The sequence below is a fragment of the Cariama cristata genome, unplaced genomic scaffold (genome assembly GCF_000690535.1).
Source record: "Cariama cristata isolate BGI_N322 unplaced genomic scaffold, ASM69053v1 scaffold6563, whole genome shotgun sequence".
Taxonomy (NCBI): Eukaryota; Metazoa; Chordata; class Aves; order Cariamiformes; family Cariamidae; genus Cariama; species Cariama cristata.
Window position 1 is genome coordinate 1,611 of NW_009606540.1, and position 15,820 is coordinate 17,430.

A 15,820-nucleotide genomic window follows, 5' to 3' on the forward strand; every position below is an offset into this window, starting at 1 on the left:
AGAGAGAAACAGAGGGGAAAACCCATCGGTTTTGAGTCCAGGGTGCTTTGAAGGTTGTGGAGTGCTCTCCAGGCAGCATCCCTGGCTTCCTGCACAGCCCAGACACCCCAGGACCGGGCTCCACCAGCAGCACTCATCCTACACGGCTCCCGTGACTGCCCGAGGTATGGGTCACAGGGCAGAGGGAGCCAGGGCACCCTTTAGGCACCTACCGGGCCAGCTGGAAGGAGAAGGCAGGCGCCCAGGCAGATCACTGATGCTGCAGCTCATTTTGCTGCAAGACTGGGAGAGCTAAAGCTGCGGGCATGAGCCTGGGTGACACCAGCGGCCTGAGCCAGCAGCTGCCCTGCTCAAGTTCAGCGCTTGCCACAGGAGAAGAACCGATGCCCGACCCTAGGCAACCCGGCAGAAGTTTCTCATCCTACAGTATTTCTATGCATACCTCGATCTGAGATCAGGCAAGGGAGGGAGGCACTGACCAAACCCCCTCCGGCACTGCAAAACTTGAGAGAGGTTACTTTTGGGGGTGTGTGTTTTCTGTCCACCTTCCTCCCACCAGTCAGATGGACACCCAGCAGCTATGAACAGGGCTCGTGTCTCAGTGCGGCTGGCGTGGGGACTGCAGCTTTGAGGACCGATTCAAATCTGATTGATTCAGAACTGATTCAAAGCAGACTGATTCAGGACTGCAGCTTTCAGGACTGATTCAAACCATTTTCCAGGATTTGCACCTTGTTTTTACAGTTCACACTGGCACCCACCGGGAACAGGGCAGAGCAAACACCCCACGCTACAGAAGTCTCCAGGGTAGACATCATCTTTACACAGCAACCTGTCCCATTCCCTCGGGCTACCAGGCTGGACGGAGAGAACAGCACCCGAAGATCCTCACCCAGCATCACTTCAATTCCAAGGGCAGGGAGGTAGCGCAGAGCTCTTCCTGGAGCTCTGCTACAAAGAGAGCTTGCGTTATTTCCCTGCACGGCTCGTGCCTGTCTTACAGCCTGCCAACCTCTTGGCAGAGGGGACAGTGCTTGGAGAAGGCTTCTCAGCAGCCGCAAGGCTGAATGAGTATTTGCAGGGCAGCTGGCATTCCCACTCGGGTACAGGGTTCCCCGGAGTGGCAAGTCGTGCTCCCAGGAAAGGTTAAAGTGCAATTCTACTGTGGAAAAAATGTCCTAGGTCCTCTGGCACCTCAAAACCAGCAGGAGAGGTGGTGTCTGTACCAGCATGGACCAGCCAGCCTGGGCTCAGGGTGGTTTTCATATCAGATTGGAGGCAGGGAGGAACATTGATGCATAAATCAGGTGGGAGACCAGCTCCCTTTCTGTGTCACCAGCGCCGCACAGCCTGGCTGGAAAAGAAGCAGCAGAGGAGACAGACACAGGTAGGCTTGTGTCTGCAGAGCAGGGCACATGGGGCTGTTCTTAGGAGAAAAGGGTCATTTTCTAAGTAGAATGACACTTTAACCTGCGCTCTGCGCTCCGGGTGACATCTAATCACATCATCAGCCACGGCTGGGGTCTGTCACTACACACACCCCCCACGACTACAGAAGCAGGGGCCCAAATCCAGGAGAGGGCGACTGCAAATCGACCTGCAGCCAAGCACCTCTCCCCAGGCCGGGAGACCTGACTCAGAAAGGAAATCTAACACCACACATCAAAGCTCCACTTCTCACGCAAACACCCAAGAAATAATCAATTCCGGCATCCCCAGCAAGCATGTGTTTTCCTCCACACACAGGCGGAGTCAGCACAGTTCTGTGGACACAGAAGATCGAGGTGAAAGCCCTCTTCCCCGAGCTAACAACACTTCAGTGGTGGCCAAGCACTGAAGTCCCATCAGCTCTGAGGACAGACGCACTGGCAGCTGTCCCCATAGCCTGGGCAACCCCAGACACAGGGGGTGCTCCCCCACCAGCCACACTTTGGTTTGCGGATGCAGAAAGGCAGCTTCCCATTTGAATCTGTGATCTGGGTTTGCCGAGAGCACGGCTGCAGAGGAGAGGCAGCTTGGAGACTCCCGGTCCAAAGCAGCCTCTCCCTCTCCCTCGGCAAGCTCACACTCGGCTATGGAATCGCATCCTGTAGAGGCGGTCCCGGACGTACTGCTCGCTGTCCACAGCCACCTGGCTCAGCCAGACCACCCTGCTCTCAGAGACATCCTCCTTCAGCTTACGCTTCATCAGAGATACCGACCCTGGCTCCTCGCTGGGTTGAGGCCCCCTCAATAGTACGTAGCAGGCATGACGGCTCCGCTCGAACAGCGCGGCTGTTAAGGTAGAGCAGAAGGAAAAGCCCAGCCTAAGGTCTCGCTGTGTTCAGACTGGCCACTGGACCCAACACCGTGCACCCACGGAGTCCAGGAGGTACCAGAAGGCCAGTGTCCTCCTGCACCTCCTCGCTGGAGGGCTGGAAGGAGAGGACTTACCACTGAATGCAATTACTTGGTCTGTGCTATTGCGGAGCTCCAACAGGACATTAGTGTAGGAAGGATGGAAAAGATAGAGCTTCTGGAGAGGAGCTCTGGATCTCTGTAAGCAAGAGAACACCCTCAGGACGTGGACCCACACGTTATCCCAGAGACAACGCCAACAAACGCTCAGCTATTACTCATGCTCAAAAGAATACATCCAGTCAGATACTTGTCCACGTCTGCCCAGCTCCTCCTGTCTGATGCCACTAGTAGTAGTGTTGGGATTTTGCTTACTGCTTGGTGCTCTCCTCCCCACCCCAAGCTCCCTGCAAATACCAGGTCTGTCTGTTACAGACAGGAGACAGATTTTTGCCTTAGGGCTGGTAGAGTTAGCGAGGAGAGCACAGGAAGCTCAGCTGGTGCTCAGGCATCCTCCGAGACACAACCTGTCACTAACGCTGCCAGCCACTGCCCCAGAGGGCTCTGTTACGTAGCTGAGCCGTGGAGGCTGCCAGAGACCGTCTTGGTGCAGAGAGAGGATATTCACGTGGCCGTGGGAGGTCACTGTGTGCAGTACTGCCTCGGAAGGCTCCTGGCCAAACAGCAGCAACTTCAGAGGTACCAAGCCAGCAGCCTCTCGCCTCACCTACAGTACCACACCAAGGCAGGGCTCTGGGCAATCCAGTGACTTTGCTCATAGTCCTTTTTCTCTACATAGCCAGGCTGAGGACAACAAAAGCTGCTGGTGCCACCAGCAGGGACACTGCTATGAACATTGTGAGGACCCAGTAGAGACCAGCCCACAGGCAGGAGTCTGCCGCCTTCTAGCAGACCGGACTGGTCGGAGACGCCTCACCCAGTGCAGGAGGCTGCAGTGCTAGTGGCACAGGCAGATGTGAATGTGAACACTAGGAAAAGGGGGTAGCTCTACCAAGTTCTGGCCCGAAGTCTGGAGAACCACAACCATTCAGCAGCACCACTCACCGTTTCGTTTCCTGGCACCTGGTATTCACCCCAGATGAGGAAGGCGGACCGGTGATCAGCAGTAGAAAGTGTGGCTGGCCCAGGGCTCTCTGCTCTCGAGTTCAGCTTCAGGTCCCACTGGACTGCTCCAGATCCACTCTCAACAATCATAACCTAGCAGGGAAGAAAGAAAAGGAACTCATACCAAAGAGCTCTAACAAGCCACGGGAGAGAAGTCAAGTCAGCTGTCTCTATCCCACACTGTCTACGGGTACAACTATCTGACACATGGGAGGATGAGCAAATACTTGAAGCTGAGCACCACAGAGCTGTGAGATCTGGGAGGGGGCACATTAGAGCAAAGTCACAAGTTTTGCAGTTATTTCAAGGGGTTCAGAGCTCTGTCATCAAAGCCTCTTGCTGAGAAGAGTATTACAGGGCCTGAGCTGTTATTCAATAACCTGTTGAATTGAGAGCTTTGCCCAGCCTAAAGCTTCCTAAAGTCAGCCAGAGGGAACACATCCCACCAGCTGTCCTCAACTCAATGCCTGCTTGAGCTGTGACATGGAGAGAAAAGGGAAGTTAAAGGGAAGAGATTTCAAACCTTCTTCCTGTTGGGTCCGATTTCACTCTCAAGGACAACACCAAGAACATCGGGTTTGTAGTAACCCAGCAGCGGCTCACTAAGGGAGAGAAAGAGAAGGGACAGATCGTGACACACCCTGATGGCTTGGGCATACCTTGTTCTTTCAGAGCAGCCTCTCTTCTCTCACAACTCCCCTGGTAAGAGACTCGACTGCTACAACGCTAGGTTAGTCTGGTACCACTCCCAACTCCGGGCCCAGTCCTAGGACAGCCGTATCACAGCAGGCACAGCATGAAGAATCAAAGTTTTGGGCTCCTCCATTTTGAAGCAGCGCCTGACATTTGCTAGCAGAGGACACAATAAGCATGATTCACCAATGACCACAGAGCAGGCTCCTGGGTTTCAAATCAAAAAATAAAATAAAGATAGCGTCTGCCAGGACACTGCTGTTGCTGGGAACCTGGAAATGCCACATCCAACCCACATCGGTAACGTTACCTCAGAACACGGGACACGTTGAGGGTCCACACAGTCTGAAGATTTTGTGCATTGATTAGCGTTGCCATCTCTGAGTTTACAACCAAGATGTTCTCCCGTGAGTGCCCAGGAATTTTTGCCAGGTAATGAACGTCTCCAAAGCTGAACACGGACAAAGAAATGATGACACTTTCTAGACTGTGGATGGTTTTATCGTGGGGTTTTGGTTTTTTTTCCCTGCACAGTAAATGCAAATAGGAAAACCCAGCCTGCTTTCCCTCCTTTCCTGTGAAACCCTGACCAGGCCATCAACACTAGCCCTCTCCCCGAGCTTTGCACGTCCTCCTAGTCCAAAAGCCATGTAGCCAGGAAAGAACAAAGCCACAACAGGCCACCCTGTCAGGAACACCGGTACCCTCCACTCTACCAGAAATCAAGACCTAATCTCATACCTGAGAAGGGATAAGCGGCGCGTGGTGCTGTCAATGTTCTTCTCCCACTGAGGATCTTGCTCAAGGCTGGGAAGCTTAATTTCCATCCCAGTTGCTGCACTGTAGAGATCTTTCAGGGAATATGCATAAAGAGAGTTTTCTGTGAAAAAAAAACAAAGGCAAGAATGAGGGAGATAAGTTATCCTGCCCTTGCTCTGAACTCTACAATTTTCCAGATCTGGCAGATCAACTATATTTTTAGGGCTTGCATCATAAGAGTTGTAGTGGTATTTTGAGATTCAAGCCTGCTTTTGAATGCTTTTAACATCTTATCTGCTCATAATCCACATGTTCCACAGCAATCATTTGCTATAAATGACTACTTAAACCTTACATTCTCAACAGTTTTCAAATAAAATTACCACAGTACGTAATAAAACCTTAGTTTAAGCAGAAGCCCCCCCTTCTCTTGGCCTTGAATAGCTCTTTTGCTAGGTGAAAGCACGACACAGTTTTTAAGAATGCAAAACACTGTTTCAGACAACTGTTTAGTGATCCTGATTTCACAGTTATAATCACTTTCAGACTGAATTCAAAACCAGATCTGTACCTGTATAAAAAAGGAAGTAGGAGGAGGAGTCCAGATTCAGTCTGATATAGCGAGCTTTCCCATCCACGTTCAGGCTTCCAGCGGAGCCGATCTGTTTGCCATTTTTTCCTGAATGGATGAAAGTCTTAATCTAGGCAGGAAAGGGATTAAAAAAAAATAAAAAGTTAAAGCTGCATCGCACTGTTACTGCTCCAACTCAAGTGTTTTCCAAAGCTTCTGAGCAGCTGGTACGGAACAGCAGCTGAATGGGAACAGCACAGGCGTGGATAAAAACGTCCCTCCCTGGTTTTGGAGGTGTGGGCACGAGTTAGACGATCCCTCTGCTGTGAATACTTTTTGCAAGTTTGAAAACCACTTCCAGCAGAGCCACTTGCCCCGAGATTTTACTACCTCTGCCAACCACCTCTCCTGCAGGCTGGGACCGCCGAACGGTAAGCCCCAGCTCTGCTAAGGACAGCAAAGATCGATTCAAGTCTACTGAGCACTGACAACGACGGAGAGGACCTAAAGGCAGAAACAAAGCAGCATACGGACACAGGGGAAATTTGGCTTCACATGGTAGCTCTGCTAAATATTTTAAATACCCTAATCTGCTCCTCCTAAGGTTATCATGAGTACAAGGGGATAGAAGAGCTGACAGGTTTCTTTATATTCTTTGTGCAGGGTAACAGAATCCACTAAAAACATTTCACCTAGGAGAATAAAAGCTAAAATCAGGATCAGATTCAAATGTCTGGGCAACAGTCATGGTCTGGGGAGAGCAATACACATTAGGGAAAAGAAACATCAGACCGAGAGAAGCAGCATCCATCAGAGATGCTGAGTCAGGCAGGAACTCATCCCTCTTCCTTGAGAAGGAGGGACTGGGAAAGAGAAGGAAATCTGCATCTCTCCAAGTGAATCTGGAGAGTCTGGCAGGTGAAGAAGGGATAGAGTTCGATGGGGAGAACAAAGAACACAGCTGGAGAGGGAGAGCAACACATCCACCAGCTGTTCCCAGCCTCCTGCACTGGGAGGAGACACATACCAGCTCTTGTAGATCAGCTTCACCTTTACTCGCAAGCACTGGTTCACCAGCTGCCCGGGGACAGTAACAGCCAAAGGTATTCGTACAGCCAGTGAGGATACACACCATCTTACTGCATTGCTTAATACCTCTATGCACTGCTACAGGCGACGTATCCTCAAAAACGTCGTATTTTCCTGGATGTATTTGTGCTGGACCTTGCAGGAGGTAGGAGTCAATAAGACTCTCAGGAAAAAGCTGTCACCTAAACCCCCTGCACACAGACCTTTCCCCACAAACTGCTCAAAGCTCTGCCATTTCAGAGAACAGCAGTATAATGTAACGTTCAACTTCAGCCCTTGTTAGCAGCAAAGCCAACTTACTTAAGTTCTGAATCTCCCTTCCAACCAGACTGCCTTTTTCCAAGCTGCAGAGCTCCACTCAAGCTCCCTACATCTTGCGTGATTTCTGAAAAAAGAACGTACTTTTACTTAGCTTGACAGAGTGCTTGCCAAGTCCGGAGGGAGGAAGGGATTTCATACCAAGATAACTAGAGAGGTTAAATGGAAAACAAATCAAAAGGCAGTCTTACAGAACAGAGACTACATTCAAACATTTCTTGGCTGCCTAAGATTTAAAAAAAAAAGAAAAAAAAAAGTCTTGAGATAACTGGGATAGCAAATGCAAGCAGGAAAGAAAACAGAAGAGAAACGTAGGAGTCAGAGAGGATAGAATTTCTGATGACTCTGGCAACAACAATGCCTCAGACAGCAAAACCCTATTTGCTTACGGAAGACTCTGGTATGAGGACACGGGGCTCCCACTCCTCCCATCAGACTTGCAGGGAACCGTAACTTTTGTATGCTTTAAACAGGACAGATTGCACATACAGATGACGCTGTACCACTCAATCATGGATACAGATGTTTTAGTATAGAGCCACTTTTAGCTACATGACCTTCCCCCTCTAAGAAATGGGAAAATCAATATTAGAACGGAGATAACACACCTAGCAGCTATTCCACTAAATGAACCAAGTCACAATTAACCAGCGCAGCGACACTAGGAAGACAGCCGTGCAAAGCACACCACAGGCAGCGACATAAAAAGTGTCCTGGTTTCACCTGGGATAGAGTTAATTTTCTGCTTAGTAGGTGGTACAGTGCTGTGTTTCGAATTTACTGTGAGAATAATGTTGATAACACACTGACGTTTTCATTGTTGCTAAGTAGCACTTATCTTAAGTTAAGGACTTTTCAGTTCCCTGTGCTCTGCCAGCGAGGAGGTGCACAAGGAGTTGCGAGGGAGCACGACCAGGACAGCCGACCCCAACCAGCCAAAGGGATATTCCATACCATAGAACGTCGTGCCCAGTATAGAAACTGGGGGAGTTGGCCGGGAGGGGCCGATCGCTGCTTGGGGATGGGCTGGGCATCGGTCAGCAGGGGGTGAGCAATTGCATTGTGCATCACTTGTCTGTCTGGGGTTCTATTCTTTTGTATATTCCTTTTCATTACAATTATCACCACTATTATATTTTATTATTATTGTTAGCATTATATTGTAGTTTACTTTAGTTATTAAACTGTTCTTATCTCAGCCCACGAGTTTTACTATTTTTTTTCCGATTCTCCTCCCCATCCCACTGGGAGCGGGAAGCAGTGAGCGAGCGGCTGTGATGCTTAGTTGCTGGTTGGGGTTAAACCACGACAGAAAGGTATCAGAAAAAGGCAATGGAGGTACAAAAGCACTGGCTGTCAGTCGTGCTTTGATCTAAGAACCAAACCTGTCAGGGTTTGTTCACTTCCACTTCTCTGAGCAGAGTCCCAGAAAACTGCAAGCTCATCTCACCTAGGCTCACTCCACAGGAACACGCCGTAGGAATGCAGACTGAAAAGGGGGAGGGATTCCTGGCCAGTTTTTTTCTTCCTTTTTTTTTTTTTTTAAAAAACCATAAAGCACTTGCATTGATTTGGGAGTGCATCTCTGCAGGGTGGGAAAGAACCTATCCCAAACCGAAATAAATCAGAGGTCTCTGAACACTTCCTCTTAGACTACAAGATTGAAATAAACAGCAGTCCTGCCATGCCCTGTGGTCCGGCCACTGGGTTTATCATAGCTTCAGAGTGACATACCTTATCTCCTGTAGCAATAAAGATTATCAGGTCCTGAACTCCATCACTATCCACATCTGGAATCACTGACACAGGGGTCAGCACAGTGTAATTAGCTCCAAAGTCACCGGACTGTCTCCACTGAACTTCCCCTAGAAAACAGTGATTGGGAAACATTCACTAAAACGCACTTTAGGTTAAAAGGCTTTTAAAGTCCCTGCTGCTCAAAAGTACTTTGCAGTAGCCAGCCATTTACAGCCCATCAGCATCACAAACCAGTCACATTTATGCTCATCATGGGGTACTTCGTTGCATTTCAAATGAGTCCCAGTATCCACAATTTCAATTTATATTGAAAAGTAATTCTAGTTGCCTGCACAAATGCACCCAAACATCCTGGGCACAAAGAACAGTTTGCTTTTCTTGTGCCTTAGGTTACAAGCTTCCCAGCATGTCCGTGGCATGAGAATCCTTTTTTGTGATCTAAAAACCTTGCTGCTGTGTACTTACATCTGCGCAGACATTTTAAGACCATAAAGCAGCTGAATTCTGACCACAGTGCTGCAGCTACTCCCAACAAACCCTTTTTGGTGCGACTCGCCACCTGCAGATGCTCCTGCAGATGTTCCACGCTGACGTGACGAGTCGCAACTCAGGTCACATCCCACCTCTTCCTTGTTTGAAGAACATACACAGTGCGTTCAAACTTGTTTGTAAATAGAGGTCGCAAAGCTTTGGGTTTTAAAAAATGGTGCGTGGGGAGCTTTTTGACAGCTCCAGGCCAGTTGAGTGGCGTTGCTCCATACGCTCTGCCCAAGGCTGCTGGCCACTTTCCAGTCACTGCCCAGTGGAATTTGGTGAGGGTGGGAGACCGCTGTGGGGGTTTCGTTTTAAGGAAGACTGAAGTGACTAACTAGGTGCTCGGAGGGGAAACACCTTGCCTTTAAAAAGTATCTCACACAGCAATTATCATTTCAGGAATGCGAAGAAATCATCTGTTCTTTGTCAGGAAGGCAGTTGTACTGAAGGCCAAGGAATCACTACCTGACGCTGCCTGCAATAATTTAAGGCAGGCTGTATTTCCAGTAGGATTCCTCCAAAGCTTTTACTGAAACACTGGGAAAAAATACTTGGATTTGTTACTATGACAACAGATGTGAAGTAGAAGACTGCCCCTAGGAAATCATGGGAAGGCAAAGAATTTTACCCCCAAAGAAAACAAGCAGACAAGGGAAGGACAAAACTTAACTTTTAAATAACTATATCCTGGCTTCCACACAGTCCAATGCTAAACCAGTAAGACCAGGCTGATGAAATTCACATTTCAATGCATAAGGTTCTATTCTTTACTGCTCAGACAGTGGATATAGTTTTGGAGAAAGCATCTTACTCTTAAAAGAGTGGTCTGACTTAACAGAAACAGGCAACAGTGAGACAGATTCAACACAAAGGACTTGAGATGGTTTAATGCTCTAACACAACCCTCAAAGAGCATGAACTGTGAAAGCAGTCCCATCCTGCTCCATCAACAAGAGATGGGACTATCCTGTCCAACATAGAGTGCTATGGTGCTTCCTCAGAGCCCAAGGTCACAGCAGAAGCCCAGAAACAGAAGCCAAGATGGAAATTAGACAAGTGCCTAGACAGCAAATCTAACCTGGGTGAAAGGGTTGGGTTTTTTTTGATCCGGAAGGAATAATAAAATTAGGACTTAGATGACTGAGTTCAGTTCTCACTTCAAGCAGCCGCAGAGGACACAAGAGACTTTTCTCCCTGTCAGATATTCTCCAGGTTGGAGTTCTGGTTTATTTAGTGATTTCTCGCACAGAAGCAATTTCATACATCTGATCATCACGGTCTCCTTTCTGCTATAACCCTTAGGAGACCTGAATTATGCACAGGGCTCACAAGGCAGGCTGCTGGAGGATAAGGCGAAGAGAGAAGGTGTAACAAACAATTACTCCTGTCCTCTTCCTCGAGATTCTGCTTCTGGCCGTGGCAGAGATGGAATATGCAGCTACACAGACTTTTGCTTTGACCTGGAACAGCTAATCTTAAGCTCTTGTGTCCCAGTTTGCTTGCAAGATAAACATGCAGGAATGTTAGACGTCCCACACAAACAGAGGCATGCAATCCTACACTTTCCTTCTTGTCTGCTCAGATCACTTCTTCTGGCAATGAAGAAAACAAGACTGAACACAACTCAAATTGGTAGAAAAGCACTAACTTTATCAGCATTTAAAGATCAAAACCACATCAGATACTTTCAGATGATAATCTGCCTACCTCTCCTTCAATCTTCCTACAGGCAGAGGCTAGACAGCCTGAGTGCCCTGGAATCTCACCAATCCTCCATGACGATAAATCATTAACAGCTAAAGATTGATCTGGCTACTGTTTTTAGCACAATGTGATGTAAATTAGACTTTGCCACTTTAAATACATTTAGCCTATTTAAATACATTTCATTCTGATCTGCCCTCCTAATCCCCAGTAAAAGCCAACTACGCTAAGAAACCCCTTTTAACCTACTTATTAGCAAAAAGGTATCAAATAAGTCAACTTCTGGGTTATTCACTTTTCTATCTGAAGCAATTTTTCATCTCTTGCTTTTAATTTATCCATGGAATATTTCCTTTACTGTATTGTTGCTGTGACCTGTGGCTTAGCCTGGTTCCTTCTCTCCATGCTTGTATTATTTCTTCATGGCTGTCTTTAGTTATGTGCCTTTGGCTCAGCAGTTGCCTTTCTATACTTTGACCTGAAAGCAACTATTTCATTAATAGTCTATAAATAACCTGTGCTAAAGCCTACTGATGAGGGAAACGGTGCTAAGATATCTCAGTCAGTAGAGAAGCTTTCCAGCTTTGTGTGTGTCTACATTTCCATCTACACTGGAAATTAAAAGCTACACTAGATTTTCCTCAGATCCCACAGAGCTATTCCTCCTGCTATTTCTCTCTCCCAATTTTTGGAGAACAGGGTGCCAGTGGGTCAATACCAGGTACAGAAGATGGGATCCTAGGCACGTTTCCAAGGGAGAACATGCATCGTTTAGAACCTTTGCAATAGTGACCCCCAAAATGGATCCGTATTTCAGGCTTCATCAGCAAGGAAGGTTCAAGGTGCAATAGATGATCACTGCCCCGTTCCTAGAGAAGTACAGGCACTCTTTACCTCCACCCCACCTTAGGCAAGAGGATGATGATGAATTTCACCATCTATAGGTTCAGAAATGAAGAAGGCTTTCCAGAGGAATCGGGCACAACCCTGGACTACTGAAACAGACTGCCAAGTACTTATCCTAAGTGCTCTCCTTGATGACTTTAAAATCCTAAATCCCTAAAACTCCCACTCCGCTTGTCACTGCAGGCACTCCTGGCACTCACACACAAATGACTGTGTAACATTACAGGTGCAGGTCTGTGTCCAACCCCTGAGAGTATAAAGTAACATTCACAGCTAGGGGCTGCTTCTCCTTTTTCAAAAGCTGTTGAAACATTGGTCTTATGATACAGGGGCTGGCACAAACCACCACAACAGAATCCAGCCTTTGGAACAGAGAGGCTGAGAGAACAGGCACTTCTCAACAGCCCAACAAATGGCTCTGGCAAGGTTTTCAAGATAATAAATACCCTGTGTCCATTGTTCATGTACCAGCAAGTCATGTCACACTGATGTCCCCAGCCTCCGAGGTCTGACGGTCACCAGCTGAGGAAAGCAAGCAGCACCGTCCCTTGTACGGGAGCAGTACTCACCTGTCCGCAGGTCAACTGCCGTAAGAGACATCGGCTTTCCCACGACCAGGCAACCCAGGGCCTCAGCCCCTCCGAGCTCCTGGATGCCACACTCCAACCACTCAACTTCCTCGGCAGCAGGCCTCTCCCACAGCACTCTGCCGTTCGTGCCAGACACAGCAGCAAGGAAGGCACACGGAGAAGGCAGACCTGAAGAGAAGAGACATCGACGGGAGCACTACCTACACCTACCTTCGCTGCTCTGCACCAGCTTGGACCCACCCAGGTCCTCTCCCCCACCCAGCTAACCCGGTTTTCTCTCCCAGTCCTATAGCAGCCTCACTAATTACAGCTAAAAGAGAAAAAACAGCCCTTACTACAACGCTTTCTAAATTGGCTACCTTCATCCAGACAGGATGCGTTGAAGCTGCCGCTGCCATTGCTAGCTTTGAAAGCAAAGATGACATCTTGCACTTTGTCTTCGTTCACATCTTCTATAGCGAGAAACTGGTAGGCCACTGTAAAAGAGATAACAAGCCAGGCACTGGTGAGGATTGCCTCACTCAATGGCAGAGCAAAATACAAATTCCTAGAGACCCACTCACAGCCTCCATCTCCGAGAGTGTAACATCAAGACAAATTGGCTTTTGTATTTTAAAAAGTCATCTGCACGAGTACCAAGGACTGGAAGTTAGTGCCAAAGGTTTTTTTAAATCTGCTATCTCCCAGAGGATTTGTCTTTTTTTTATAGTCAAGCAGCCAGAATTTGAACTATGTTGAACAAAAACCAACTCTGGTCTTGGTGTGGCATTGCTATTCCTGAAATATAAATAAACCCCCCCCACTAAAACTCCCCAAACCCAGCCCCAGATATTCCACCTTTCTCACTCTCAGCTAAAAGCAGCTTTTTTCAGCTCAGAGTAGCAGAACTTGGGATTTCTGCATTAACACCCAAAGCTCAGTCCCTGCTGGTGAACACTCGTTCTGCATTTCCAGCACAACCAGCACACACCCACTGCACATAAGATTAAAGAAAAGCTTTCACAGAACCAAATGCTGAGCCACCAGGGAGCAGTACCCAGGTTAAAGAGCTGACTAAAGCAACTATAAATTTGTGCAATTTATTTAAAAAAAAAAAAATCAAGATGGAATTCTTCTTTTCCCCTTCCTGTTAGCCATGGGGAAAAGTTAGAGTCACACTGACAGAAGAAAAAATGCCTAATTGTCTCCAAACCTCAGCTCAAACTTCAAGGGAACATTTTACAGAACAAACTTCAACAAAGATTTATTCCCAGATACCTTCCCCATTTTTTTTTTCCAAATGAGGCCAGGCTGCTACCTTGTTAGCGCTTCAGAGCAGCATCTAATTTCTCCATTAGATCCTGTAAACACCTCCTGCAAGGCCACTCCAATTATGACGGGCCACTGCTTATCCAGGTCAGGTATTCACAGCTCTCACTCCCAAGGGCAGCATCCCTGCAGGCCTGGCTCCAAATTGCATTTAGGTAGAGGTCCACAATTCAAATTCACGGTATATAAAGGAAAAGGACTGTTGGTAAGTATTTATTCTGCTACAGCAAGCTCACCTGCATTGTCGTAGTTTCGGAACCATGTTCTTTCTGAAACTGGCCTCTCTGGGCAAGGAATGATAAACGAGAAAGCAAACACAATTATCAGACACAGGAATAATGAGATAAAGAAGGCGGCAGTGCGCCACCGAGACAGCCGAGACAGTTGTGATGGCTGCTTGCTGACAATTCTTCTCTCCACAGAGTTTTCATGGTTCTCTTGAGCTTTTACGTCCTCAGTCTTCAGAGGGTGGATCTCAGCTTCCGAGTCTTTGTTATCCATCGCAGCTCATTCATCGGTATTCAGACACCCTTCTCCCCCTTCACCTGCAACAATGGAAAGAGCAGTTAAAATAGATTTTGGAATATATCAAAAAAACAACAAAAATATTCTGTTACTACCTGATATTCAGGCTGGAAACATTTAATGGGAGGCAAGCAAATCAGTGTGTTGTCACAGAGCCAGATACAAAGCACTGTTGGTACCGGAGGTCTCCCACACAGGGCAATGGGGAAAGATCATGGGATGCAGAAATAGCACCTTTTTTTTTCTTCAGAGGAGGAAATCAGCTCTGCTAGACCCAGATAAAGAAGGCTACAGCTTCTACGTGGAAAGGACTGACTGGTCTGTAGGTTTCCCTCAAGAAAAACACACCAAAAGCTCCTTTTGCTACAAAGACTTCTTGCCACCTCTCATGTACGTCAGTCTGACTCCTGGCTGGCGAGGTGAAAGGAAACACTCCTGACCTTTATATCCCAACATAAGGCTCTTCCCTACTGTAATGAGCACTTGAGCTTCCCCAGGAGAGAGAGAGAGAAACACAAACCAGCATATTCTATATAGGAACAAACCAAAGCTATTTAACACCTTCTCGGATGAGAAACCACTTGATAAGTTTAGCAACCCAACCCTGCAGAAGGCAAGAGTGATTATTTTCTTCCCCAGAGGGAAAAGAAGGCAGGAGTTGAGACTACAACCAGGCAAATTTGATTTTATCCAAATGGAAGAGGAGCTAACAACTGCTAGTTTAGTTTCTCCTGCTATAAATCATAATCTTGAGCTACAGCTACAATAACAGAGGGGTTCTGTGCTAATTTGTAATAAAAAGGGAAAAAAAAGAAAAAGCCCTAGTCGGTTACAGAAGCCTGTAACTCATTACCCACAACAACAATAAAAATCAGTATTATATACAGTTTCTCTGATAGTGCTTCTTGAAAAAAAATAGTGGAAGGGAAGAAATAAAGCATAACACATTCCAGTAGCCTCAGAAAAAGCTCCATGACAGTGTTATAAAAAGTTATATTAGAGCAAATAAACATGACAACCGAGCCAACTTTCCATGACCATGCGCCAGCAGTCACGTGCCTGGATTATCCGCTGGAGCAATTTACTTCCCCAGCAGAAAACAGCTCAAACTCAGCACCGACACACAATGCAGAGAGCTGGCGCTTTCAACTCCAACTCCAATGGGGCTCGTTAGGTCTCACGTTTCATGCCCAAGTTCATTTACAGGTTCAAAGAAACACAAGATGAGAGTCAAGTCACCCTTGGGATGCCAGGCTCCTTCAGGCAGCTGCAGCTTGACTGGGGGTCTCACCTCCCCGGGTTGTCCCTGTCCCACCACAGGGAAGAGCTGCAGAGGCCTCTTCTCTTTTGGGTACAGACCTACGGCAAGGCAGGGGTTGAGTGCATGGGGGGAGCGGGACAGCCTGGCACACCGCTGTCAGTCCCCTAGCTAACTTCAGTGCCTGCTGGACTTATAAGGCTGGAGTTACAAAGCACTTACTCCAACCCGAGCGCTCTGGCATTTGTTCTACAACAGCACATCGAGTACAAGATCTCGCTTCAGACAATTTAATTCAAGCTGCACAACACCATGCAAATGCAATTAAATCAATAATGTAGAAGT

At 47.5% G+C, this 15,820-nt stretch overlaps 1 protein-coding gene across 1 annotated transcript; it reads right to left on the reverse strand.

Annotated features, from left to right (window-relative positions):
• Positions 1 to 2,035: 2,035 nt before the first annotated feature.
• On the reverse strand, positions 2,036 to 14,238 carry ITFG3 (integrin alpha FG-GAP repeat containing 3). The gene is made up of 11 exons (XM_009696388.1): positions 13,929 to 14,238; positions 12,744 to 12,860; positions 12,364 to 12,552; positions 8,627 to 8,757; positions 5,486 to 5,615; positions 4,897 to 5,035; positions 4,466 to 4,606; positions 3,986 to 4,064; positions 3,403 to 3,555; positions 2,434 to 2,536; positions 2,036 to 2,274 (listed from the first exon to the last, which is right to left on the reverse strand). The coding sequence occupies exons 1-11, from the start codon at positions 14,191 to 14,193 to the stop codon at positions 2,063 to 2,065; spliced, it is 1,659 nt and encodes a 552-aa protein (XP_009694690.1). The 5' UTR covers positions 14,194 to 14,238; the 3' UTR covers positions 2,036 to 2,062.
• Positions 14,239 to 15,820: the final 1,582 nt, after the last annotated feature.

What these genes read in the sequence shown, in the direction of transcription:
- ITFG3 (XM_009696388.1), bottom strand. Translation starts at nt 14,193, where the DNA reads ATGGATAACAAAGACTCGGAAGCTGAGATCCACCCTCTGAAGACTGAG. An exon ending in CGCATCCTGTCTGGATGAAG is followed by an intron (nt 12,553 to 12,743) that starts GTAGCCAATTTA and finishes TCTTCTCTTCAG; the next exon opens with GTCTGCCTTCTCCGTGTGCC. An exon ending in CCAAGTAATTGCATTCAGTG is followed by an intron (nt 2,275 to 2,433) that starts GTAAGTCCTCTC and finishes CTACCTTAACAG; the next exon opens with CCGCGCTGTTCGAGCGGAGC.